Raw genomic sequence first — 25,957 nt, forward strand, 5'->3', positions numbered from 1 at the left:
AATCCAAGGACTCCTCCTGTACAAGTATCTGCCCTGTGATGGGTCATTCCTACTTAGCCTGGGAAAATCGGGGCTCTCCCGTTCCTTTGTTTAATGTTACCCTGTAGGAAGTTACCAAACCCTTCATGGAAAACAAGTTTTCAGAGATCATGTGCTAAATCAATCCGTGAAGAAATGAATGCTGTGTCTCCTAATGAGTGTGTGTGGGAGGAGACGCATGTATCCTGTGCTATGACCTGGCTTCCCTACGGTAATTTAATAATCTCTCATTTATAGTCTCCTTCTCCACCTCCAGACACCACCCCCAATCATTATACAATCCAACTAAACACCACTCAAAATATTTCCTCAATTAGAAGAGAAAACAGGAATTTGCCACTTGTCTGCCTCTATTCTGTTGCCTGTCAACCTTCAGTAAATATTTCAATCCTGGGCTTTTGCCTGCTGTTCACCCCGGTCCTTTGACCTTTAACCTTCAAATCCTTCAGCTTTTTACCTTCTCCTCTTCCCAGCAGACAGTCCATACCACACCGACTTCCCAGCCAGCAAGTTTAATCTAAGAGAGCTTTGGTGACAATTCCAGAGCAATTAGAGTCAGCCTACTCCTGCAACTTGCCTGCATGATCAAAAGTTAGGAGAGTCGGGGGGCATGGGGTGGCATCAAGTAGACAGATTCATCTCTCTCTAGCCTCAGTGTGCCCCCCCAGCCCCATCTCGGAGACCAATGCTGTTTTATTCACGTGGGCACAGCACTGAGATTTGAGACTGCTGTGCTGCCTATCAAGAATGTTCTCCTTTTCCCAATGTTCCTATGTAGCGAAACCACATGATGCTTCTCTGACATCCTCCATCCTTCCCCAGTCAGGGCAACTTCCATGGTTCTGGCTAACTGCCGAGCCCCATAAGTAGATTAGGATCATTAAGACCCTCCTCTCTCCTCCTTATATCTGTCCACCAACATGTTACTGTATCCTTTCTGGGCATTCCAGTCAATATCTGAGAACGGTGGGAATGTTTTAGGACTTTTTCTTTGGCAACAACTAGCATCTTGTCTGATAACACTCCTTTCCCCTGTAATTAATTGTGCTGTCTCTTGGCTCGTTAGAAATGAGGCACTCAGGTCCGAGGCAGCATTATGCAGAGTAAATGATGTTTAAGCAATTGCATAACTGGTGGGTCAGTTTTATCTTTTGTCATAGCCACAACCATTATGGAGCTGGTTCTCCGAATGCCTGGCCGTGAAGCTCTCATGCCAGGCCAGTATTGAAAGACAAATGTTTTCTACTTTCCCTATCCCTATTGCTACCCCCTCTTCTCTGAATGCAGCACGGACGGGGCAGCTGGGAAATAAAGAGTCCCTTTATCTGATTTTCTTGGGCAAAGGCATAGTGAGTTCAGGAAGGTTCAAGAGGAAAGTGCCCAACGTAATGAAATGGGCCAAGTAGGCAGGGCAGGCTCCCAAGCAGGGGCAATGACTGCCCAGAACAATCCAGCATCTTGTCCTTTTGTTGTTGTTCTGTTTCTTTTACATCTGCCATTGTGACGGTTAAAATGTGTGTGTGCACACGCGAGTGTGTCTGTGTCTGTGTGTATGTGTGTGTTCTCTACACAAGTAATGATATGATCTTGAGACTCTACTGCAGTGGACCCCATGGATTCCTCTGGGAAGCAAAATCTGTCTGAGGTCTCTGAGGGTCCCTTTCTGCTTTCATATTCTTTGCCTGTCTGCATCCAACTACGGTTGGATGTGACCTTCTCACACAACTACGGAGAGTGCTACACAACCATATGAAGAAGTCCTCAGAAGAGGTGACAGCATGAACTTTAATCTTTACAGCCAGAGTCTGATTCCACTCAAGAAGAATGAGAGTCAGGGAAGGAGAAGGAAAATCAAGAACAAGATGCTGACTTCACAAAAGGAAAATTAAGGTGCATGGAAACTTCTTTTTAAATTGCCCACATCGTAGAGCAAGCAATTATGGGTACCATTTGAAATATAATAAACTGTTACTCAAGATCCCATTGTACCTCCTTGGCCTAGAATGTTACGGTGATGAGCAGAAGTAGGGTTTTGCATTTAATTTTCTGACCATTTCAGCTTCTGGTTTCTCTGGCCAGCCCCAATTTCTCAGAAAGCTTGATTGGCAGCCCCTCTGACCTCATGCCTGTTTTTCACAGGACCTCAAGTACAAAGCTGTCAGTGCCCAGCAGACCCAGTGGCCTCCTCCGATTCCTCTGGAGCTCCCACATGCAGTGCACACAATGCTCATGGGCATCAAAACCCCATGCAAGTTCTCTGAAGAAGGACTCGAGGTGATCTTTGCATCCCTGCATCACCTGAAGACCACATACTAACAGGAGAGCCACTGGACACACTTTGGAGGACAGGGAGAGGAGAGAATGGTGTCTTCAACATAAGACGACTCAGCCAGCCATGCTGAGGACAAAGCTAAAATAAAGGGTTGACTCGAAGGCTACGAGGAGCTGCTCTGATTACTTCCTACCTCCTTCCTGCTTGTACAGAACATTGGTTTAAAACTCAAGTTATGGGGAAAATAGAATGAAGTTGTATCGGAGGATGTAAGATGCCCTCAAGACATCAGCTGGAGGAGAAAACCCGGAAGAGCTCAGCATTGTTTTTTTTTTGTTTTTTTTTTTTTTTTTGTCTTCAGCCCACAGTCAGTGCCCCCAAAACACCCTTTTCAAAAAAATATACCAACTCTGTTCAGAACACGCATACGTGTCCACACAGATACCCTCTCACATAGGCATGTGGAGGCACCCTCTCATTGGCAAACAAGTGACAATATGCAAATCACTAGAAGCCACAAAGATTTGCTTCGGTGGGGGATATGAACAAACAAGGAACAATTTTGCAAGTGGCCACAGATGGCTTAGCTCCTCTGCTTACAATAGACACTAACGAGATTTGCCATAGCTAATTCACTCTTTCACACCATTGCTCTGCTCCCTTACCTTCTGAGAGGGAAATTTTCCCATCGTGGCCATCTGCATTTCTGTTCCTTTCTCGTGCACCAAAAAGAGTGCAAGCCGTTCATCCATGCTGTCTGTGAATGGGTCACATTCAGATGGCTAAATCGAACTAAGGGATGTCACCTAGGAAGGAACCATATGCTGGCTTTTCTCATGCCCTCGCTTCCATGAAAGCCTTATTAAGAGAAGGAATGGGAAAGGGTGCCCTATGTCCTCTGCTACAGGACAAATTAGGTGAGTTATAAAATACACATAAAGAGCAGAAACACCCAAAATGAGAGGAGCACAGCACATTGCGTGGATGCCTAGGGACCCTCCCTGGACTCTCTGGGTTTCACTAGACTCTCTCCTTCATATCTGACCTCCCAGTCAGCTCTTGACCTGCATTGCCTGTAAACAGTGCTCTGTGACTCTGACCTTCTAGTGCTAGACTGTCCTGTTTTGTGAAAGACAAGCTCCAAAGGCCACCCATTATCTCCCTGTGCTGGGTAAGAGAAGCAGAAGCAGGCACTCCCCTCCCCCCCATCAGGCCCACGGAAGAGGAATCTGCCACAAACCTAACTGGGGAGCAAAGGTCAGCTATCACTAGGAATGAAGCCAGCAGGAAAGGCGGCCCTCCAGAAGCTAAGCACCTGCTCCTCCCTGTAGGTACAGAGGTGGGCAAAGAGGTCCAGCTGCCTAGCCTGGGGCAGCCCAGGTCCAGACCTACCTGCACAGCTGCCCCTTCCAGGATGTCGGAGAATCTTCAACATAAGTAACAAGCTGCCAGCATTTTTTAAAATGGCTCCAGGATGGTGGGCTGGGCTTCTCCAGGGCTCTTGCTCCCTTTCTGCAAAGATCACCTATACATAAGGTGCCTTTGTGGGCCAGCTCTTTTCACCCAGCCCCTGAAACACTCTCACCACACAGAAGCAAGCACTCCTCCATGTGTGTACTCTCTGAGACGCACTCATTTCCTCCCTCCACTTGCAGTAGGCTCAGTTTCACACTTGGACCTGGTTTGATGCTTTTTCTCAGAATTGGACTTTTATAGCTTCTACTATTTCTTTTCTGGATTTTGCACCTTCTTGTCTACATCGCTGTCTTTTTCTTTACACTGATATCCCAAGGGCACCCCCCTAGGTTAAACTACATCCATACCACAGAGCTCTTGTCTTTCAGACCCTAGAATAGATGTCTCTCACTTGCTCTGCTTAACAGTGCTTCTTATCTTTGTTTTCAATTAGACAGATTGTCCCTATCACTCAATGAAATCGACCAGTCAGTCACAAGGTATTTTTTGAGAATCATTGGTGTCGTCCTTCCCAGCTGAGTTGCTATGGGGAAGGCTTTCTGTCTTGATTCCTACTTTGACACAGCTTACAAGTCAGACTGGAAACATTTCCCCAATGGGATATTTAAGGAACAAGAACCAGTTACTTCTCTATAATATTGCCTGGTGTGCAACAAAAAGTGATTGAAGAAAATCCTTTTGATTAGATGGATGAATAAATTAATGAGTGACTCCATGATGCTGAGGAAGAGCGCAGCTTACGTGGGATAATTAGCATCAACACTGGCATCCAGGCCTGTGAGGCTGAGCTCTGTGGGCCCCTCTGAGTCCTTCTTTTGCCTAGTGTGCTTCTGTTTGGAAGTCAAACTCTCCTTCGCTCCTTCCAGCTCCTCCTCACTCATGGCTCTGAGCTCTATAGACCTTGTGGAAACCAAATTCCGAAGAGTGACCCCCACCTCCCCAGGTACAGCCCACATTAGTCGGTAGAACTGAAAAGAGGTGCATTTTATGACATCGGGAGCGTAAGTACACGGCCGAGCATTGAGTGGGCACCATCACCCGCCATCGCCACCTCACTCACTCTTCATAATCGTTAGGACAAAATATGTCTTCATACATAACTTGCTATAGAAGAGAGAGATCATTTAGTAAGAATCCCTCATTTCAGATGATACTACGCTGCACAAGTACCCCATTACAGTCAATAATTGCTCATACATGCACATGTATGTGTAAACACACACACACACACCACATTCTAAAACTCACTCCGTCCTCTTCTGTTTGTCCCCCCTCTGTGTCTGTCTGTCTTGTCTGTGATACTCTGCATGTCTGTCTAGGGAATGAATCAGCAGGTCCCCAGTGCCCTGGGTCACCATTGCACACCGACAGTAGGAGGAGGTAGAAAGTGATACGCTGAGGAGAAGGTTCATGAATTTTGCAGGTTTTTACCAATATCCCGAATCATCATGTGGTCATTCTTGACCTCAGTGTCAAATCACCATAAGGTGCCATAAATACACCCACCATAAAGGCCACCCCCTCCCCCAGGCTCCACAGTCACTGGAGAACCTATAGGATGCTCTCTGTCTGGCACCTCCTCCCTTTGCAGAGAGGAGTGGCACTGCTGGGAAAACAGCAGAAGCTGGAGCTTCTGGGGGTGGCTGAAATCTGACTAAACTGTCTCTGGTTTCCCAGACTTCTCACTGAGGTGGTCTCATTTTACAGACTCAGCACGTGAGGCGTCGGGGAAGCTGTGGGTCTTCCAGAAGGCAGGGTCTCATCTCTCCTTTGTACTGCTGCTTCAGGAGGTCGGGCAAGCAGCTTGGGAGCATGGAGGGCAGGCCCTGTGCTCCCTGCTCCCTGGCTGGGTTGCAGAGCCCAGGACAGTGGTTGTTACTGGCTGCCTGTCACTGTCTTCATGTGTGGAACAGGAGTAAGATCGTGTACTTTGTAATTGCCAGCCCACAGCACTTGGGCTTTCCACAGAAGAATTTTTCCTTTGCCTTTGATATGCAAGGCATGTCCTTCAGAGGGAAACCTGGGGACCTAAGAGGGTGGACAGCAAAGGCTCTCCAGAAACACCCTCGAGAATAATAGGACATTTTCTGCAGTCAGCAGTAGGGTTTTGGAGTCAGGAGACGACATGGGAGTGGCAAGAAGAGTTGTTTAAGAGTTGGTTCTGATTTTCTTAGTTTATTTTTGTGTTCTATTCTCTGTTGTGTTTGTTTATTTCGTTGGTTGTTTGGTTTTGGCTTTCCCCCTGCTAAGCCGTGACCGTGTAGGCTCTTAAAACAAGGGGGTCCTCCATCTACAGCTGACAGTGGCAGCTGCAGCCTCTGACTGCCCTGCAGAATGGCAGGGAATCGAATCAAAAAGAAAAGCAAGTGGGCAACCTTTCCTAAGGGAGCATGGAACGCAGTACCAGTCTTTCGTCAAACCCAGCAGACACAAGCCCTGATTGGAGGTTGCTTCTGAACAAAGGGAAATTGGTATTTAAAAAAAAAAATTCTGAAAGCCAACTCAGCAGATGGTTTTCTCCTGAGCTCCAGGAGGGGTGGGGGAGGGGGTCGGGAAAGGATGCTGGGATAACACAACTGCCACCAGGATACAGATGACTGAAAAGTGACAAAGATGGGCGATGAGAGCTGACCTCTCACCCCAGAATTTCACAAAGGGTAATTACACCATGTGGCGGGTATCTGGGCCCGGAGGCTGACCATTTCCAACCTGCAGCTGTTGTCAGTCACAGCCACGTTGGGGGTTTTGTCAACAACAGAGTGAAGCCCGGCAAAGAGAGGCCATTGAAGGAAGCAATGGAAAAGCTTACACACACGCTATAGTTAGTCAGAAATTCACCGCAGCGTGGTTCTAGAGAAGGCTGCCTCTTAATTCCAATGCTCGGTTAGCACTTCACAACCCTTAAGGTCACTTAGTCAGAGACCCTTCAGGACATGTGGAAGAAGGGAAGGCACTATTAATCCCTTGTTCTGTATGAGGAAACACAGACTCCTTTGTTAAAGGCAGTACGGGTATTTGAACCCAGAGCCCCAGTTCCATAGTCACATCTTCTAACAGGCATGACCAACCTGTGCCCCATGGGTGGCGGGTGTCCCTTTATAACGCTGAAACGTTGCAAACTTACCTAAAATACAATATGACTTTTCCCCGGCTTTTGTTTGTTTTTTGTGTAATTCAATTTCATAGTTTCCCATCATGAGCTTTGTGGATGACGTCATGTCTCCTTGGTGAAGGTGAGACCCATGTGTGAGTCTTGAATGTCAAGGCACAGCTAAGTGTCCCAGAAGGGTCATTGGATAAAACCTGCCTTTCACTCCAAAGCAGGGTGCTTTCCACAATCCCATGAAGAATCCTGGCTTAAATCTCAGTGAGCTCACTAGCTAAGAACCGAACATTACTGGAACCTCGTTTTGTCCCAAGTCACCCTGTTCCTGGCACCTGCAGACTGTTTTCTAGCTGAACCAATCCCAGAAAGGAACGATAGCCCTTGGGAAAATCCATGGTGCTCATCCTCACCCACAGCCTAGCCCGAAAAAGCTGAACACATGAGGCAGCCACAAGCTATTCAACGCTTCTCACTTTAAAGATGGCCCAGCCAGACAGCAGTGAAACACCTTTCAGTGATGGTATCAAGTTGCTGGAATCCAGGGAACCTGAGGCTTGGGGCCTGTTCCTCCCCTAGCTCCAGTAATTAGCTATAACCTCAGGCAAGCCATTTTAAAAGCCCTCAGAACCCTCTCCCAAGTCTATAAAACAGAGAGGATTAACAATTACTTCACTGAAATGTTCAAAGAACATACCAGAAAGTGGCCACGGTTGGACACTCGTTAAGCATACTTTCTCAAAATACTAGATAGATGTGATGTCTGCTGCCGATTTTCTACTCCATGGCCTACCCGCAGAATACTTTGACAATCGGATATTTCCAAGGGTTTTCCTAACTCTATTGATTCTACCAGGGAAACCAAAGTTTCCTTGGTAACAGGTGGCAACAGGGAAGGGGTCCTAAAGAAGCTCCTCTGAGGACACAACCTTATTCTATGATTCAGGTCAGCTTCTGGTGGCTACAGCCTCTGGAGATTAGCCATTGGCTGAGCCTCCTTTTGGGGGGATTCAGTCTCTGGACTTTATCTCTCCATCTTGTTCCAAGTCTACAGAACTTCTTCCTGCACTGTCATGCCTTCCTGGAAGAAAGAAAGGTCATTTTCATTCTCCCTCAGGTTCTTTCTCTTGGACTTGGGAGCCAGACATGGAGTGTATAGGTAATGCCTTTGTTATTGTTGCTGTTGCTGTTGTTTACTTTACTTCACGAGACTGTTGCTGATGGCCACGTGAAGGGGAGTAAGTAATATTAACTCCTTATTTTCTCTCTCTGAGCATGGATCCCCCCCACCCACAATGGCTCACCACCACCAGTCCCTCTGAGCTGAGCAAAAGTTTTGAATCAAGTTTAGAGACAGAGAAGAGAGCAGAGTGGCTGGTGAGCTTGGGCCAAAAGACTCCTGGCCAAAATCAAGGGAGCTGATTCGACTCTAGATCATGCGGTCCCTTGGCAGTTGACTTTCTAACTGTGTGGAGGTGCCACCCAGGGCTGCAGAAACTTTAAATGGGGGTTAACAAATACCAAGTGAGTTTATGAAGGACTTGAATGCCTGCCTACTCCAGAGGTCACAGATAGGCCTGTTCTCCCGTCTCATCCTTGGGAGGGACAAAAATGTCGTCTTGGCATTCTTGTCCTTCCTAGTCTCTCCATGTGGCCTGTAACACGAGTGCCATCTCTGAACACTGGACACTCCCATTCCCTCTGCCTGTTTCCTGGCCCCTTATCCCAACAGACACAGGAACAGGTAAGGTTGCGTCCCTCTCTCGGGTAGGAACTGTAGAATTCCTGGCTCCTTTGTCTTTCCTTGGTTCACCAGTTCAGGCTTACATCATTCAGACCACTCCCTTCTGTCTTTTGCTACACTTACTCTCATCTGCCTCAGGTGCCCCTCATCCAAAAGGGATGGCTATGCCCAAGTAATGTTTTCTGGATGTCCATATTGTCATGTGATAAGGTCAGCACATGCCCTATATCATTCCAAGGAAGTGACGACAGATCTCCATGATGAATTCTTTTAATTTTAGAACACTGTCTTGGCTATGTCCCACCGAGGTTCTGAAGAAGTGTAGAGTTTTCAACATAGTACTGCCGAAGAGGTGACTCTTTTCCGGTTTCCTCATCATCATTCCAGGAAGGAATCAAGCATCCTCACCAGGAAAGACCCTCATAGCTTTTCTATGGGGGTAAGGGAGTAAGTTTGGCCTGGCTTGATCAAGGCAACTTTGGATCCTGACTCTCATCTCTTAGGAAGAGTAGCTTTTGCTGACTAAGGTGACTCTAGGACTTCAGGAAGAGCATGTTCCCCAAATCCTCAATAACATTTTGGAGGCCGCTTCTCCATAGCCAAAATAACGCTTGCATTGAGCAGCACCAATTCTCAAGCCGCTTGTGAGTCCTTTTGCTCTAGATTCCTAATGATGAGCTTCGGAGATGTGGTTTTCATAAGTGGGAAAAATGTGATCGCTAAATCTTACAAAAGATCCCCAAACCTAAAACCTATTTCGACCACTGATCCACTTCCTTTTCTCCGTCATTAATCATACTCTGTTTTCAACTCTTCCTTATTGATTTGCTTCAGACTTTCCTACCTTTAGGGTGTAAAGATGTGTGGGATTCCCCAAGTCTTCAGGTGTTTCCTTGCAAATTAAATCCAGGGTGGAGAAATCCCACTCACTTGCACTTTTTAACCCAAATGGCGATTTTAAAACAGAGGCCAAAGTCATTCACATGAGCCATCACCTCGTACTGCATCTGGTGTTGTCTGGGTTTGTGTCTTTCCTTATTTAATTATTTATTTTTTACAGTCTCTCGTGATAGGGACTTTATTCTAGGGAATATTCTAGAGATACTCCTTAGCAGGTGCTTGCACCCAATAATTACAGGATTTAATCCTCAAAGAGAGAGGCAATGTGTGGCCATTGTTCAAATCCCAGCTGAGCAAAGTAAGCATAGGTGTATGGCCCAGTGTTTTTAATTCTTTTGTGGCAATGCTCAGGACACTGTCAAGGACACTTAGAAATAGAGTCTGAAGAGGGGAAGGAGGGCGTTCAAATAGCCTACTCTCTTTGAGGGCCTTTGGTATGCAGAAGGGGATTCCCTTTCCCACTCCATAGGCTCAACTCCTTCCTTTCCTCTCTCCTTGGGAATCATCACAATCTCTCTTCTGTTTGCCTGAAACCTAAGAAAGCAGGCTAATATTTTACTGGTAATACTGTTTTGTCTTAATACGAGCTAGCTGAGGGAAAATTTAGACAGTAGATAAAAATCATAAACTCTGGTATCATCTTAAATGTGGGCCTGTTTTGTAAGGATCAAGGGAAATGGCCTAAAACGCCTTAGGGTGAAGTCTTCCTGATGCTCCACCAGAACTGGGTGCTGTACAAAGGAAAAAAGAGAGGAGACCCAGCCCTGTGAGGCTTAGGAGGAGCAAAACTTTCTGCAATCTATCACATCTAAGTCTAGAGCACTACCTCAGGGGCCACAGTCCTTTTTAATCAGAGACATTCAGCAATTTAAAAAAAAATAGCCAGGAAACTTCTCTAGAGAACACTAATACATCACTGTGTAACAAGCTCCCATTGGCGCAATCTAAACTTGTCTCCTATCTTGAACTATTTTTTTTTCTCTTGTAGACTTCCAAAAATTCCCAACTCAGGCTCCTCTGTACAACAGACCTTTGTTTCTTGCTGCCTTCCGCAACAGGTAACCGTTTTCCTCATGCCCAGAGCCTGCTCTGTTTTTCACCTTTACTTCCCAAGACTATTCTTGACGCTTAGTAACCCAAATTACTAGTTATCCCAAGAGCTTTCAATAACACAAGAGGCCCGGGCTCCCCGGCCTTTGCTGTAGAACACTTGCTTCTCAAGGTTAACAAGGACCCCAGGAGTCCCCCAGGACATGACCACCTTACAGGGCTAAAGGGACTTAAGGCTGTATGTAGCAGACAAACAAAAGGCAGATCCCTCAAGAACTGACCTTGTTACCTCAGGGAATAGAGATGGAAACTTTCCCCTTCCTGATAGAACTGTCCTGTGCATTTGTTTCTTGTCAGCATTTCTGAGTTATTTTATGGCAAAGGGAAACAAAATTCAGTTTGTTCCTAAAATTCCCTAGAATAACTGAGGAGCAAACCTGTGGCTACTTAGATTTTTTTTTTTTCGTTCATGCTTTATGTTTTACAAACTTTTATTTTTTTCCCTTTAATTTGCTTGTTGCTTGATGTAACTTTAAAATGTGTTGTGTATGTGCTTATACATGAACGCAAGTATTTAAAAGGCCTTGTAAATGCATACTTGTGAACTAAGGTAACCTTCGTTTCTCAAAGCTTACCAAAATATATGTGTGGGTGTGTTAAATGCTTCATAAAATCTTAAAATGATACTTTTTCATATAAAACAACATTCACTGAGGGTCCTACAATAAAGTTTCATTAGGTTGTAAAATTTAACATTGATACAGAGATAATGACTTTTTTTCTACAACAGGTTTTTTAAAAACTACTTTATTTCACGTGTGTAATAAATGGCTAAAAATAGAAAATAAAAATGCGAGAGTTGTTTGGGATGCCTCAGGGCCATACACATGATAAATCCTTCCAGGACCGATTGCTAAAAATTTATTGTTCAAGACTAATGTTGATGTACAATTACTAAATATAAGATTTCATTAAAGTTGTAATACATATGAAATGAGAATTAGATATGTTTGACAAACACCTCTACTAAATTCCCTTTCCAAGTTGGAGATTACAGGAGATAAAATACAAACAATTTAGGAAAACCTAGGTAAGCATATAAATGACCCCTCCATGCATAGACAAGACCAGCAAGCATAGATAGGACCTCCAAGCATATAAAGGACCCCCCAAAAATAGACATGAAAAATTGAGGTCCCAAAGGGTCCTGCAGTTCTGGGTGACCACATCCTCCTGATTAGGGAAGCCAACAGGGGCCCAGATGTTAGACAGGGCACATTACATTCTATGTAGTGGAGAATAAAAAGAAACTAGGAAGACCCATACCCTTAACTGTTTGTACATTCCTGATAATTCTGCTAATGTCTCCTTTGGTGGACAAGACCTACAAAACCAGGCTGTGACCATGGCAAACAGCACCTGTCCCAACAGTAGGCAGCTTTGGGGGAATATGTCTCTAGGTTTGTACGGTCAAGAAGGCTCGTGTCCATTATAATCTTACTAGTGACTATATTAATCTTCGGACCTTCTCAGTGACTGAAAAGACACCATGACTAAAGCAACTCTTAGAACAGAAAGCATTTAACTGGGTGCTTCCGCTCTAGAGGGTTAATCCAAGACCACCATGGCAGGAAGCAGGCAGGCCTGGCACTGCAACAGCTGGGAGCTTGCATCCTGGTCAGAAGGCAGTCAGTAGAGAGAGAACTGTGCCTGGCTCACTCCTAATGACCCACCTCTCAAACAAGGCTCCACCCACCCCAAGGAAGCCATACTTCCTAATACTTCCCAAACAGTTCCACTTCACAGCTCTGCCAGCAACTGTGCAGGAAACCATAATAGTGAAAAAGAACAAAAACACTTGAGATTTGGGTAGTGGGATCTACTAAAGGTAGAGACGATGGTTAAGAGCATCAGAAGTAACACAGGACAGTATTAATTTGGCGGGGATCCTTGATTTCACTGTACATTAACAACAATAAGGCTGCCAGAAGCTGATATGACCCAGAGTACCATGTCTTAGAACAGTAAAGGTTGCAATCCCGAGGCGCTCTGCAGGCCAAGCCACAGTCACCTGCTGGTAAGGTAGTCTACTCTCTAAGTTCTCCACACTGATGCCTTTTTAGAAGGACACTGACAACTCTGTATTTCTAGCACAGGAATCGGGGTATTTTGGCATGAGAGGTCAGATACAGGCTATACCATTAGTGCAGAGTATGTCAGAGCTTTCTAAAAAAAAAAAACCAACGTTGCCTGGAAGTGACAAGCCCCAGTCAGCAACCTGAGAACTACACTAGCATTTAGATGTCCAGGTCTCTTCCCCTCAGTGAAACTTCAAAGGAAAGCTCTGACTTTCCACACATTTGGTGGTACCCACTATTCTGAAAGGTGTCAGGACCATGGACCCATCCTGTCTTCTGACCCGAAGTTTCTTTTGTCACCCCCCTGCCTACTAACCCTGTATTGACTCTAGCCTGTGTCTTAATGAGTCTGGTTGCTTATTGTCAGATTCCTGACCGAACTCTGAGGCTTGGTGCTGTTTGTCTGTTTGTCTATTTGTGCATATCTATCTATCTATCTATCTATCTATCTATCTATCTATCTATCTAGCCACCTATCTATCTATCTATCTATCTATCTATCTATCTATCTATCTATAATTATAGATGTATTATATATGTATGTATGTAGTATGTATGTATGTATATGTATGTATGTATGTATGTATGTATGTATGTATGTATGTATGTATGACACTCAAAGCCCAGTATGACAGTAACCTGTCATCTATCAAAATGGGAGTATTCAACTAGGGTAACTGGAATAGCTCAGAGAAGGTAGAAGGAAGAGGCAAGCACCCAAATAAATTGCTTTCTCCCTCTTCTTGTCCCCCTCTTAGGACAGAGATGGAGAAATCAAGAAGTGCTCCATTGTTCACTCAGATATCACTTTAAGTACACCTTGACCCACTGGGAAAATATTTGCTCTCACTTAGACCCCCCAGAGGTCCAGGCTCTGATGAATAGCCTGTAATTCCAGATCTGAACGAGTGAACCAGCTAACCTGGCAGGAAAGGCTGCTTACAACCCTGTGCACGTTTCTCTTCAGAGATGAATATTTTTATTGTCAAGGTACAAGGACCCATCTTAAGGGCAGATGCCACACTTCCTATCCCTCACACTGAAACTAGTCAGTGCAGGAGGCAAAGAACAACTGGGAAAAATACCCAGTAAACAAGGTCTAGAAAACACACTAGAGCAACCTGTAAATGATACTAATGATGATTATCAAATGGCCTCACAAGGTAGGAACTGCTTGGACTTCTCAGAGCAAAGAAAGGCCTCCATTGTTTCCCTGGTGAGGTCACGGGCCAATGGGGAGGTGAGGGAAGTTGACTCTAGGCATGGAGGTACAGTCAGAGTGTGTTGGGGGTGGGGTGCTGTTACAAACCAACAGACTGCAACTTCAGAGAGAAATTTCCACTCAAGATGGCCAGAGGACCCTGCCCTTAGGGGATCTGCTGGAATACTATGAGAGCTGGGGAAATGCCCAATAATCAGCACAGTGCCAGCCTCCTGCAATGTATGTCCTCGGCAGACCATAGTGTGACACACTTAGACTGTGCCTCGGCTTGCACACTTTTCACACTGAGGGCTCACTGCTTCTCCTTCTAACACTTAAGCGCACTTGTTAGGACGACATATAACTGAGAGTCTGTGTGGGTATCTGTGTATCGAGGCTCTGACTGTGTGCATCTACACTCATTGCCTGGGGACCCTGAGCTCTGTCAACCCTGTCGTCTCCTCTGTCCCTCCGGTAATGATCCTTCCTTTTCGGGGTGAGTCTCCACAGGCTTATTGTCCCTCTGAGGGTCAAGTAAAGTCTATCACCTGAACAGCTGGTCCTGTACAAATGATGAGTTTAGAGTTTATGGGGAATGACTACATGGCTTTAATGCTTTGTGATGATTTTTTCTTCTTCTTTGTTTAAAGCTGCCAGATGCTGGTAGCGAGGCTCTGGCCCTGGGTGTGAGCATGCCTGCCACATCCCTGTGATCTGGTCACAGCTACCTTCAGCAGCACTCAATCACCCCTTGGCCAAACAGCCAGCCTAAAGCAAACAAGGTTGGTGAGCCTGTCCTGGGATGTCGTGCACGCAACACTTAAGGAAGAAGTCACAAAACAACTGTTCCTAAGAAGTGCATGCCAGTCCTGGAGGGGTTTGCCTATAGCCCTGGCCTGAGAGGGCTGAGGCAGGAGGATGATGAGTCAGGCCGGAAGTACACAGCAAGACCTTGTCTCAGGGGGAAAAAATTGAACATTTTGTGGGAAGAAAGGGATAGCAACATTTCTATGGGTGGGAATACAAGATGAAGAAGGGGCCGCCTTTGCAAAGAACAGTAAGCAGTATGGTTGCAGCCAGCTGAACTACATGCAGTGATGGTCGCCTTGTCACTTCAGAACTTTCACTCTGAATCATCAGTTTCCTTGGCAGTAATCTTAGTTTGTCACCCAAATGACCACAGGGAGAGAAGACCTTTAACATATCTCTAAATAAATCCGGTAGCAATCTTCCCATGACCTCACTGCCACCGCCACCCAAAGCCAGGTTTCTCTGCCTTAAGCCTGTTCCTGTGGACATTAGCCGAGGGTGCTGAGGCCCCCTCCAACTAACATATGTGGGATAGCCCAAGCTTCCCAGAACCCAGTCGTGTGTAGGTCACTGCACCGGCCCTGTTCCCACAGGGAAGGGTTTCAGATGTACCATCAGAGAAACAAAAGACAGGAATCGAAGCAAGAGATGCTAACCACTGGGCCCCCACACAATGACAACTGGAAGTGCCCGTGTGGTCCCTGACCTTCATGAAGTCTGTGTAGTCTGAAAGTTCAAGAGGTTGAAAAAAGTTGCCCAGGGCTGAGCTAGCTTGTCCTACCACACCCTCTCACTGGAAAATAGACCTGTCACTGAGGGCGTGGTGCTCACTCCTAAGGTATAGGCAAGACAATTCCTCTAAACAGCACTCAAGCTTCTTTTTGGTACTCATAAGTGCAAAGTGACTCAGAGTTCACCAAACAAACAACACTAAGATGTCCTTAGGGACATCCAAGGAGGAGAAATTGACTACCAAGAAAATATTAAGCCCAGGAGGAAGTAGGGTAGCTTGATGATTTAAACCCTTAGAGAGTTCCAAACCCAGAAAAACAAACAAATAAACAAACACAAAATGAACAAACAAACAAAAACAACAAAACAAACAACAGCCAAAAAAAGAAACCAGGTGCATGATGGGAAATAACTTTTAAAAAAAATATAGCAGAATGTTCTCTTTGAATGCAGGTCTCGCAGCTTTCAAAGCTCAACTCTTGTCCTGTGCTCCATGACGACTTTAAGGCTTTTGATATACCTGAGGAGGTAGGTCTGGGATGGGGACAGCTGGATGATAAAACAGTTACCAAGACTGAGATCAACATCTATGTTAATTTTAACTGTCCCGCTATTGAAGGGGACACCTGATCTGTTGAACAGTTCCGCTTGGAGGTCTGAGAATTCAGACTTGGAGCTCAAGGAAGGCAAAGGTTTCCCTTCCTGCTGAGTTTTCAGTCATGGTGGTTCCCAGCGCCACCTTCAACCTGTGTGCTTATTCATACTGTGCCTTACCTGTGCTTCCCTGTTGCTCTGGGAAGTGCTACCTGCAGGGGAGGGGCATACACCCCAACAGGTGCTGCTTTAGCTACGGAATAACCAAACGGTCTCCACTCAGTAAACATTTCCCAAGTGGCGACTAAGTAAGAACGTGTTACTTTAAAAGGATAAATAAATAAAGCACGCAGAAATCATTAATCGAGAAGATACACTCAGCCTTTTGCAAAGCAATGCTTACAAGACTTGCTTCGCCCTGCTTGCTGGCCAGGTGCGGTTGTCATGACCGAAGAATCGGAGATGCCCAGGAGTTGGAAACATTACAACCCCATTAGACAAACCATGCAAGAGGGAGAGATTCAAGAAGGTGGCTATCCAACATGACGGCAAAGGAGGGGCACCAGAGCCACAGAAGAAACAGGGATTCAGACTGATTCAGACACTGACTCATAGACACTGAATGGACTGGAGGGGGGACAATTAACAGGCAATCTGACCCCTTAATAGGTCCAATTGAGGTTAATCTCGGTCAACCCCTGCCTAGTAGTCCCTGCCCAGAAGCTCCTTAGCACTCCTCAACTCAGTACAACTATTAGCATAGAGGGCCAAGAGAGTGATGTGTCACTCCTCCTACTCCAAGAAAGGCGGGTAACACTGGAGAAAATCCTCCCTGCTAATAATCACTTTACCTAAAGGTTCCTTCTTCCTCTCAGCCAAACACACCAACTCAAATCCCCATGCTCCGGTCCTGTACGAGAGTCAGATTAAAACTGACTCATTCCCCTCGAGTTTCCGTGACCCTAGTCTCCATTCCTAGCACCCAGAAATCCCTCTTCCTGCTCACTCACACTTTATGTGTTTGACACAAAGGAGGAACCATCTGAGGATCTTTGGGTCACAGTGGGCACCCGGCAATACGAGGTGTAAATCCTTGGAGCTAGAGGAAATAACCTCTCCTGATTTAACTAGCAAGGAAGAAAAATCAAATCAAGTCAGAAGACATAAGGTAGGAGTTATATTTTCATCAAGTGTAAATAAATTGGATAAATACGATATAGGATAATAAGACTTGAATACATGAGGAAGCTACCTTGTACACTCTTCAATATTTGGAAATAAAAGAAAGCGCATCTTCCCATGCTATCTGGGGGCGAGGTGGACAATCCTGAACTCCCGACCTTCTAGAGACTGAAATATATCACCTTTAGTGTGTAACAGAACCAGCTCAAAGGGCAAACCTTACCCGTTCTTGCTAATCCTCTTTCAAAGCAACCTGAACCACGATTTCTTACTCTTTCAACGACTATTTGTGGGCAAGATTTGTCCGATGGGCTGACAGCAGATGTAACTCAATAAATCAGAACTCTTAGGATGATACATGCTGAAATAAATTAGCCAGTTTCCTTCTAGTCTTTCAAGTTATGCCACATTGAAATTTTCATCTAGATTTGGCAGATGGGGAAACTGGCCCGCAGAAAAGTTACAGCAGGGATCCAAATAGACGGAGCCACTTGGCAGCCGAATGAACTCTGAGTTGTAGCTCAGATACCCTCGCCCCTTCTCGTGCTGTTGAACTTAGACTGGTGTGGCTAATCCCCTGTCCTCACACAGAGCTGCTAAGCTCAGAGCTGAGAGCACCGTCAGATCCGCCACTGCGGGAGCTGCTCGCCTTATGTGTGTTTTGAACCTGAACTTGCCTCAAGAGATTCATCTTCATGCTCTCTGTTGTTTTTATTGACTGCCCTGAAGGGAAGCCAGAGTGAGCACAAGTCACCGTGTTACCGACTCCAGTAACTGTAAGGATGCGACGGTCGCTACGCAAAGCCCCAGAAATATGTTCTGAGCATCTAAGCCCACCAGACACAGCTTACACACTTTCCATGAAACAAATGTCATGAACCCTCTGGTGAAGGCTATCCAGACATCCCTCCTCAATCCCTGTGCCAGTTAAACAAAAATACCCTCAGCCTTGAGCCTGTGAGATGCTCTTTCTCAGTTCTTACATTGAAGTGGCTATGTTCCTACACCATTCTCAAATGCTCTCCACTTTGGAGGGTCAGTCCTAGGTTTGAAATTTGGAATGAAAATGCTACAGAGAATTGAACATGGGCCTCACCATAGTCAACTCAAAGCTGCAGATCACTGCATCTGTGAACACAGTAAAGAAGGCAATGTGATGGGTAAAGCACATCACAATTTTCCCAGGGGGCTTTCTGAAAGGATCACATGGGACCCAACCTAAGCTCTTTGCCTAAGGCTGTCAATCACCTGAACAAACTATTAATCCCCTCACTTAAATTTAAAAGAACATACCAGAACAATCAACTTCTCCCTGCCTCCATACTTGATCCCCGGGACACTCAAAACCAACCATAATGAAACACAATACTTGCTGTACTGAATCCTGTCTTCCCCTATGTCAATTTGATAAACACTGTAGGAGGTGAGACAATTGTGTGTCAGTACATGAAGTCAGAAGGGATGTAGAGGGTTTCCTCAATTGTTTTTCCTTCATTTACTAAGAGACAGAGTCTCTCGGGAGACCTGGAGTTTAGCAAGACTGGCTGTTCAGAAAGCCCCAGTCAACACCTCCTCTGTGCCACGATTGCAATCCACCAGACACATTTATTATTATTATTATTATTATTATTATTATTATTATTATTATTATTATTGGTGGTGGTGGTGGTGGTGGTGGTGGTGATGGTGGTGGTGGTGGTGGTGATGGTAGTGGCATTATTGTTACTAAAGTAGGTTCTGGGATCCAAAGTCAGATCTTACATTTGCAAGGCAAACACTTTACTGCCCAAGCTTTCTCTTCATCTTGCAACATTCTGTATAGATGGCCCAGTTAGTAAATACTTCAAGCTCTACAGGCCAGCATCAAGGCGACAGCTGCCCAGCACTACCGTTGCAATAATAAAGCAGTCACAGACAAAATGCAATCAAGTGGACTTGGCCTCGCTCCGTCAAAACTTTATTTATGGACACTGAAATTTGAATTTCAAAGAAGTTTAACATACTTCAAAATATTTCCCTTTGATTTTTTTTTAAATCTTTTTAGAAATGTAAAAAAAAAAAACAATTTGTGTGTGTGTGGGCTGTAGAAAAACAGGAAAGGGGCTGAATTTGGCCCACAGGCTGTGGTTGCCAACCCTTGCTCAATGTCAGAACAGGCATCAAAATGCCTCCAAGAAAACATCTCCACCCACCCAAGGACCTGGTCCCCGTGGCCTCTTGGCACTTCCGAGAGTAACACTAGATTCCTAAGGGCAGCCCTGTGCCCACATCTTCAGAATCAGGCTCACTTCTCCAAGAGACGCTCAGGAATAGGTACTGCTTGGTATTTACAAGACACCATCTCAGTCCTTTCCCTGTCCCCGACAGTTGTCACACACCTCTAATTTACTGTCAGTAAATTCACGCAACTGAATTTTTCAACACAAACATACGCAAGGTTTCCACACAGCCCTCAACCTCAGCTTGCTTGATCTCTGCAAAATGACAGGCAACTGAAGACTAATGAAGATCAGCATTCTAACCCAATAGAGACAAAAGACTGTTCTTGCTGTACATCAAGGAATTACAACCCCATGCTAATAACTTTACTCCTTCACTCCTGGAAAGTACCAGCTCTCTGAGTGAAGGAATGCAGAGGAGACAGAGACACACACTATGCAGCCAGCATCTAAGACCTGAAACATTTTCTAAGCTCCTCCATCACGGTGACATCATAAAAACGCGACTGCGCACTGGACTCCAGCCCCCTCCCTTTCCACTCCGTCCAACTGGGAGGCATAAAAATGCTTACCGCATGAGGCAAACCACATGTTGGAACAAGGGATTTCATCTCTCTTTCTAACAAAAACACTTTGCTTCCTGGGTGAGAATGGCTGGCCTCACTCACACTTCAGTTTAGACTAAATTTGGGGTGAAACCCCCAAACTGTGAGCTGCTACTCAATCCCGTTATGGTGGGGATGGAGAGAAAGTAATCATCGTAGGATTGTAGGTAACAGCTTTCAGGAGCCCTCTCAACACACACACACTCACACAGGCACACACACACACACAAACAGACTCACACAAGCACATGCTCACACAGACACACACACACACACAAACAGACTCACACACTGGCACACACACACATACACACACAGACTCACACAAGCACAGGCTCACACAGACACACACACTCACACACTCACACATACACACTGACTCACACAAGCACATGCTCACTCAGACACACACACACAGACTCACACAAGCACATGCTCACACACACAGACACACACACTCTCACACACTGACACATACACACACACACACACACACACATTTTAACAGCACATAAAGAACTGGGCCACCTCAGTAGTCAGAGACAAGTACTCATTTCAAACCTAAGACACACAACTCCAAAGCAACAATGTCACTTTATAAGTGACTCAAAAGTTCCTGTCAGGTATGAAGATAACCTTTGTTTTCAAAACAGAGAACTCATTAACCACTGCAGAGTTGTAATGGGAGGAGGGGAGTGTGTGACCCAGATGCTCTGGCAAATGAAGCCAACGTTTATTTCTCCCTGTCCCAAAATACCAATGTAGCAGTGAATCAAGTGTCCTGGTTTCCTGGTATTGAGGCTTCTGTATGAAGACAGTTGAGTTTTAAACACAGGGCAAGCTGGTTGAGACCAATGTGACCCATTGTTGTATTTGAAAGAAGCTTCTAGCTCACATCTTTGGCTCTTCATACAAAGCATCAGTGTGAATGCCCGACAGGAGGGTGGACACAGTTCTGCTATAAAGAAGCAACATGGCTTCTGCTCGGTTTTTTGAATGAGTGCTGTGAAGCTTACAAGACTGCCGGTGACAGGAACATTCCAGAACGCTACCATACCACTCTAAGTTCTTGTACCAATCTAGTAAACAGAAATAATTATGCATCAGTGAAAGGCAGGACCTGATTAAAACATCACCTGAACAAAAAAAAAAAAAAAAAAAAAAAAAGAAGAAGAAATGTGTCAACTAAAGTCTCTTTCAGAGTCATGTGCAGGCCACCAAGGTTCCTGAAGGCAAAAGTGTTCTATCCTGGGCCTGTCTTCTGCGATCACCGGCTGAGTACCACACGCCTTCCCAGGAGGAAGCTCACTGTAATTCCACACACATGTAAAACAATTCAATAGACTATGGGCTCATCCGTTCTCAGGGAACTGATACCACCAAGCACCTGTATCTGCGTGCCTGTGTTTGACATCTAGTGGGAAAGCGGACCAGACGCCTTCAACCCAGAGCCTTCCAGGTTCACCTTGTCTAAGATCGTAACTCCTTCAGCCGTGCGGCAGACCCTCCCCTTCCCAGCTCTCTCCTCTAATATTGCTCTCTGATGGTGTGCTTCCAGGAGGACAGTCAGTCACACAGAAGACTCAATCGCAATGAAAACAGGGCTTTCTCAGAGCATTCACCTCAGAAAGACCTACAACACTAATAGATGAAAATAGATTTGACCCTTCTTGGCTGCTCTGATTGACCAATGAGGAAACCAGATGCAAATGTTAAAACAAAAAGTACCTTACGCTTTTGCAAGACTTGGCTGACCTGGCCTGTAGGCTATTACCCAAGAAGCAGGATGTGTTCCCAAACCATAATTCCATAGTAGCTTATGTTTCCTAGGTGAGTGTAAAATAGAATGATAAACTCAACAGAATATTATATTATATCAGAGTCTTGGCTGTAGGCCCCACATATCCCATCGAAGAGGCTGGTGATTCCAAAATAAAAACGTTAAAAAAAAATTGGCTTTGAAAACTTGGTGACAGAATAGCAAAAAGAGAAACCAAACCAAAGCTGCAAGGCACGGTTTCCTACCTTCTTTTTGGAGTGGTTTCTTTCTTCTTCCTTTGTAGCTTTGCCATTTTTCCCAGCACGGGACACCTTCTGGTCCCCAGACTGCTTTATGGTGATCTTGATCTCAGGTGGACAGATGTAGTTCTCCAGGTTTTTGGGGGGTTTCTTAGCCCGCTTCGTGGTCTGAATCTTCAGCTTTAAACTCCCCTCGGAGAAGTTGGCCTCTTTGATGGAGAACTCCTGCTCCTCCAAGCCATCTCCGGCCACCCATTTCTCACTGTCCGCATTAGAGTTGCAATCCACATCTCGTCCTGAGCCCAGTTCGTCCTCCTCCTCTGGCTCAATGCGCTCTCCACCCACAGAGATGCCTTTTAGGGGCTCTCCTGAACACCCAGGAGTGGCCGGGGACCTGGAGGAGGAGCCCGGAAGGAATTCCGACTCGCTCCCTCTTTGCCGGGAGCTGCTTAGTATTTCCCTGGACTCCATGACAATCCTACAGTCCTCAGGAGTTCTCAGGACAGGAAGGGAATGGACGGGAGCCGAAAAGATCAAAAGAGAGGACACCCAAAATTCCAAGAACAAAGTAGTCCAGCTGTTGGGTTCAACGTCCCGAGAATGGAGACGTGGTGAAGTCCTCAGAAGGGATCAGATCTGCAATTGAGAAGCAGAGAGAGAGAGTTGGCTACGGTAGGAAAGAACCAGACCCCAAGACATCTAATGTCAGCTTCCCGAATGCCTGCAGTATCAGAAAATCCATTTGAATTGCGCATAACCAAACTGAATTATGGGGAGTGGAGAGTGGAGCACAGGGGAACCCTACTGGCTCAGGCCACCAGGATGGGTTACTGTTATTTTTTATGGCTTCAGGTCGAATAATGAAGACAAGAGAGATGAGTCCTCAGCCCATCACTGCTGGACATTGTTACACTGAAGCCACAGCAGACTCCTGGACTCCAACCACGCTGACAGGGCAGACTGAGTGCTGACACAAGCCTGGGGGATAGCATCTAGGTGATTCACTTTATCACTTCTCTCTTCTATCTGAGAAAGAGTTTGCAAATTGAGAAAGACCCCCTCTCCCGCAGGAAAGAAATCCTTGAGCCCACCTCCTGGTGTTCATTATCTCCTGTTATTTTCACGTGTCATTATCGTGTGTCATTACATGATCCACACAATATTTCCAGTATGCAGACTTTCCTAGTTTCTGTTTTTGCTGGTTTGTCCTACTTGCTTTGGGAGTTTTGTCTTTTGTTCTGTGAGATGAGGTCTCATTTTGTAGCCCAGGATGGCCTGGACCTTAGTGGGTAGCTCACGATGAGCTCTAATTTGTGGCAATACTCCCAAGTCAGCTTACCAAATGCTGAGAATATCCATGTGACCTACCCCATAGGGCAGCTATCTCTTAAACTTAGGGGTGAGTACTGATAAGAAAACCAAAATATCTCAATAGGAAACCACTGGTCGCCCTGGGATTGATGCAAAACAGACTTTAACGTGTTTTATCAACAGACGCATGAGGTAGTCAATCATCTCCATTCCCTGTATGAAATAGCCATTCATCTCATTTTTGACCTCCTTTTCTGTTTAGAGGAAGGGTCATTATGTCCACAGAACAGAACAACAAAAGAGAGAGAGGGAAGCCACATTTCACAAGCAGTCGAAAGTGTCAGGAATCTCCACTAGCATCTTCCCTCCAAGATGAGAAGACAAAAATCAGGCTTTCCCAGATAATCACAGGGTGAGCCAACTGTTCTTTCTTTCACTCACCCCCTCCCTTCATCCCCTACTTCAGACTCCGGACAGCAAAAGCCAAAGGCAAGGCCAGGTGTCCAACTGTAAGAGAAAGCCTCCTGTCAGAGCTATGGAAACCGTCATATCTTCCTAATTTAAGAACGAGGTCTCATTACTTCTGAGCCTTCCTTCTTACTCCACTGAGCACTCTCCCTGCTGCCAGCAGGGAATATTCTACACATCGTCTCTTTCCACCTATGAGCTCAACGGTTTAAAGATCCGGTCAGCAAATGTGCCTACCAAGTGTGCCCTACAAGGCTTGTAAGGACACACTGAGAACAACCAAGAACTGGATCCTGATGGCTGAGCATGTGTCATCTGGCTCTAGAACCAGCATATTCTCAGGCAGGACCGTGCTAGAAAGTCAGAGGAGGAAGGTAGTCAGGTATCAAACCTCCGTGCGGGCCATGCACTGCAGAAAAGCCCAGAAACACACTCAGATCCTAGAAATGCCTCTGTCCTGCACACAGGCAGAAACAAGAAGTTTCACTCTGAGGAAAAATCAGTAGTACATTTTAGTTCTGAAAGTGATGAGTCCTCCCGAGTAGAAAACCACGAGCACCTTTGCTGGGGCTACCAAGAAAAACACTAAAGAGCGACTTGCGACTCAGGCGATCAACAAGACTGTGTGTCTTCCTTTGTTGGAGAATTCATTTAAACCACATGACACTATTTAAAAAAAAAAAAAAAAACAAAAATCTGAAGTCTTTGCCTCCGCTATACCCATGTTCTTACATTCTTCACACCTTTTATTTTCCAAAGAGTCACATTTAAGTCAACTGTGGTGGCATATGCCTGTGACATCAACATTTGCGAACCATGGCAGGAAGATCACAAGTTCAAAGACAGCCTGGCCTACAGAGTGAGTTCCAGAACAGCCAGGAGTATATAGAAAGACTGTATCTCAAAATAAACAAACAAACAAAGGTCTTATCCAGTCAACATCCGTTGGATTTACTCTTATCAGGGGCACATACAGGTATCACCCTAATGTATCAAGCTGCCTTAGGACTCGTCTTATTGATTTCAGAGAGAGTCCAGTAGGTAGTAAGCTTCTCTCCATCTACACTCCATTTCCCAACACATTGGAAGCCATATTTTTCTAATGATAACAGCACCCGAGGTTTATCCCCTCAGGCAGGAATCACCAGCATTATGCTTTAATTTCTCAGTAACTACCCACATAATCACCCTCAGGCAAAAGTGCCAATGCTGGATGTAAGATAAGGCATGGACTTCCTCAGATGCACTTAGCAACCCTCCCGGACTTCAAACCGGAGCAGGCAGATACTGTGAGGAGATGAGAGGAGAGACACCAGCTACTGAGGAGCAGACATGCTCTGAAGTGGGTACATAATGACTAGGAAGACAGCATCTCCCATTTGAAAATGGTTTGTCCTATATTTAACTGCATGAGTCAATAATTATTTAGATACGGTAGCAAGAGGTTCATAAAAATAAAGATCCAATTCAGCAATTGTTTCTCAGCTCCTCTAAAGAGGAGCACGCCTTTGATTAGGGATTTGGAAAGTGTCTCTGGTGAAAGCTACGGTAACAGTCTAGGAAGGCTCCAAGAAGAGCACAGGCTCTTTCTGGGACCTCAGGCAACTATTAGAGAAGAAAGACGCTGGTGGGGTGAGGCACAGGGTGATGGATCCTTTGACAACCTGCCTGTCCCATAAGCAAGAGAATCTGAATTAAGGTCTCCAGAGCCCACTCCAGTACAGGATGGCTTGCTTGTCATTTCAGCCTCAGGAGGCATAGTTGGGGGTTCCCAGGAGCAAGCTGGTTATGGAGACCAAGGATATCAAACTCATACCTCCACTGTGCCGTGCAGGTGGGGATGCATGCATGCAAGTGAGCACATGCACGCGCGCGCGCGCACACACACACACACACACACTCACACACACACTCTCACACACACACACAAAATCTCTCTCATACTCACACACACACTCAAACACACTCACACACACTCTCTCATACACACTCTCTCACTCACACACACATGCTCTCTCTCTCACACACACACCCTCTCTCTCACACACACACACTCACACACACTCACACACACTCATATACACACACTCATAC

General features: G+C 45.5%; 1 protein-coding gene across 3 annotated transcripts in view; it reads right to left on the reverse strand.

Annotated features, from left to right (window-relative positions):
• Setbp1 (SET binding protein 1) overlaps positions 1-25,957 on the reverse strand; it is a 361,840-nt gene that overhangs the window by 316,389 nt on the left and 19,494 nt on the right. For all 3 annotated transcript variants that reach the window (NM_001427626.1, XM_063277160.1, XM_039097203.2), the window contains exon 2: positions 22,091-22,720. In NM_001427626.1, the coding sequence (NP_001414555.1) occupies positions 22,091-22,555 (465 nt within the window). In that variant the 5' untranslated portion in view covers positions 22,556-22,720. The remainder of the gene's footprint in view (positions 1-22,090; positions 22,721-25,957) is intronic.

Source organism: Rattus norvegicus, chromosome 18 (genome assembly GCF_036323735.1).
Source record: "Rattus norvegicus strain BN/NHsdMcwi chromosome 18, GRCr8, whole genome shotgun sequence".
Taxonomy (NCBI): domain Eukaryota; kingdom Metazoa; phylum Chordata; class Mammalia; order Rodentia; family Muridae; genus Rattus; species Rattus norvegicus.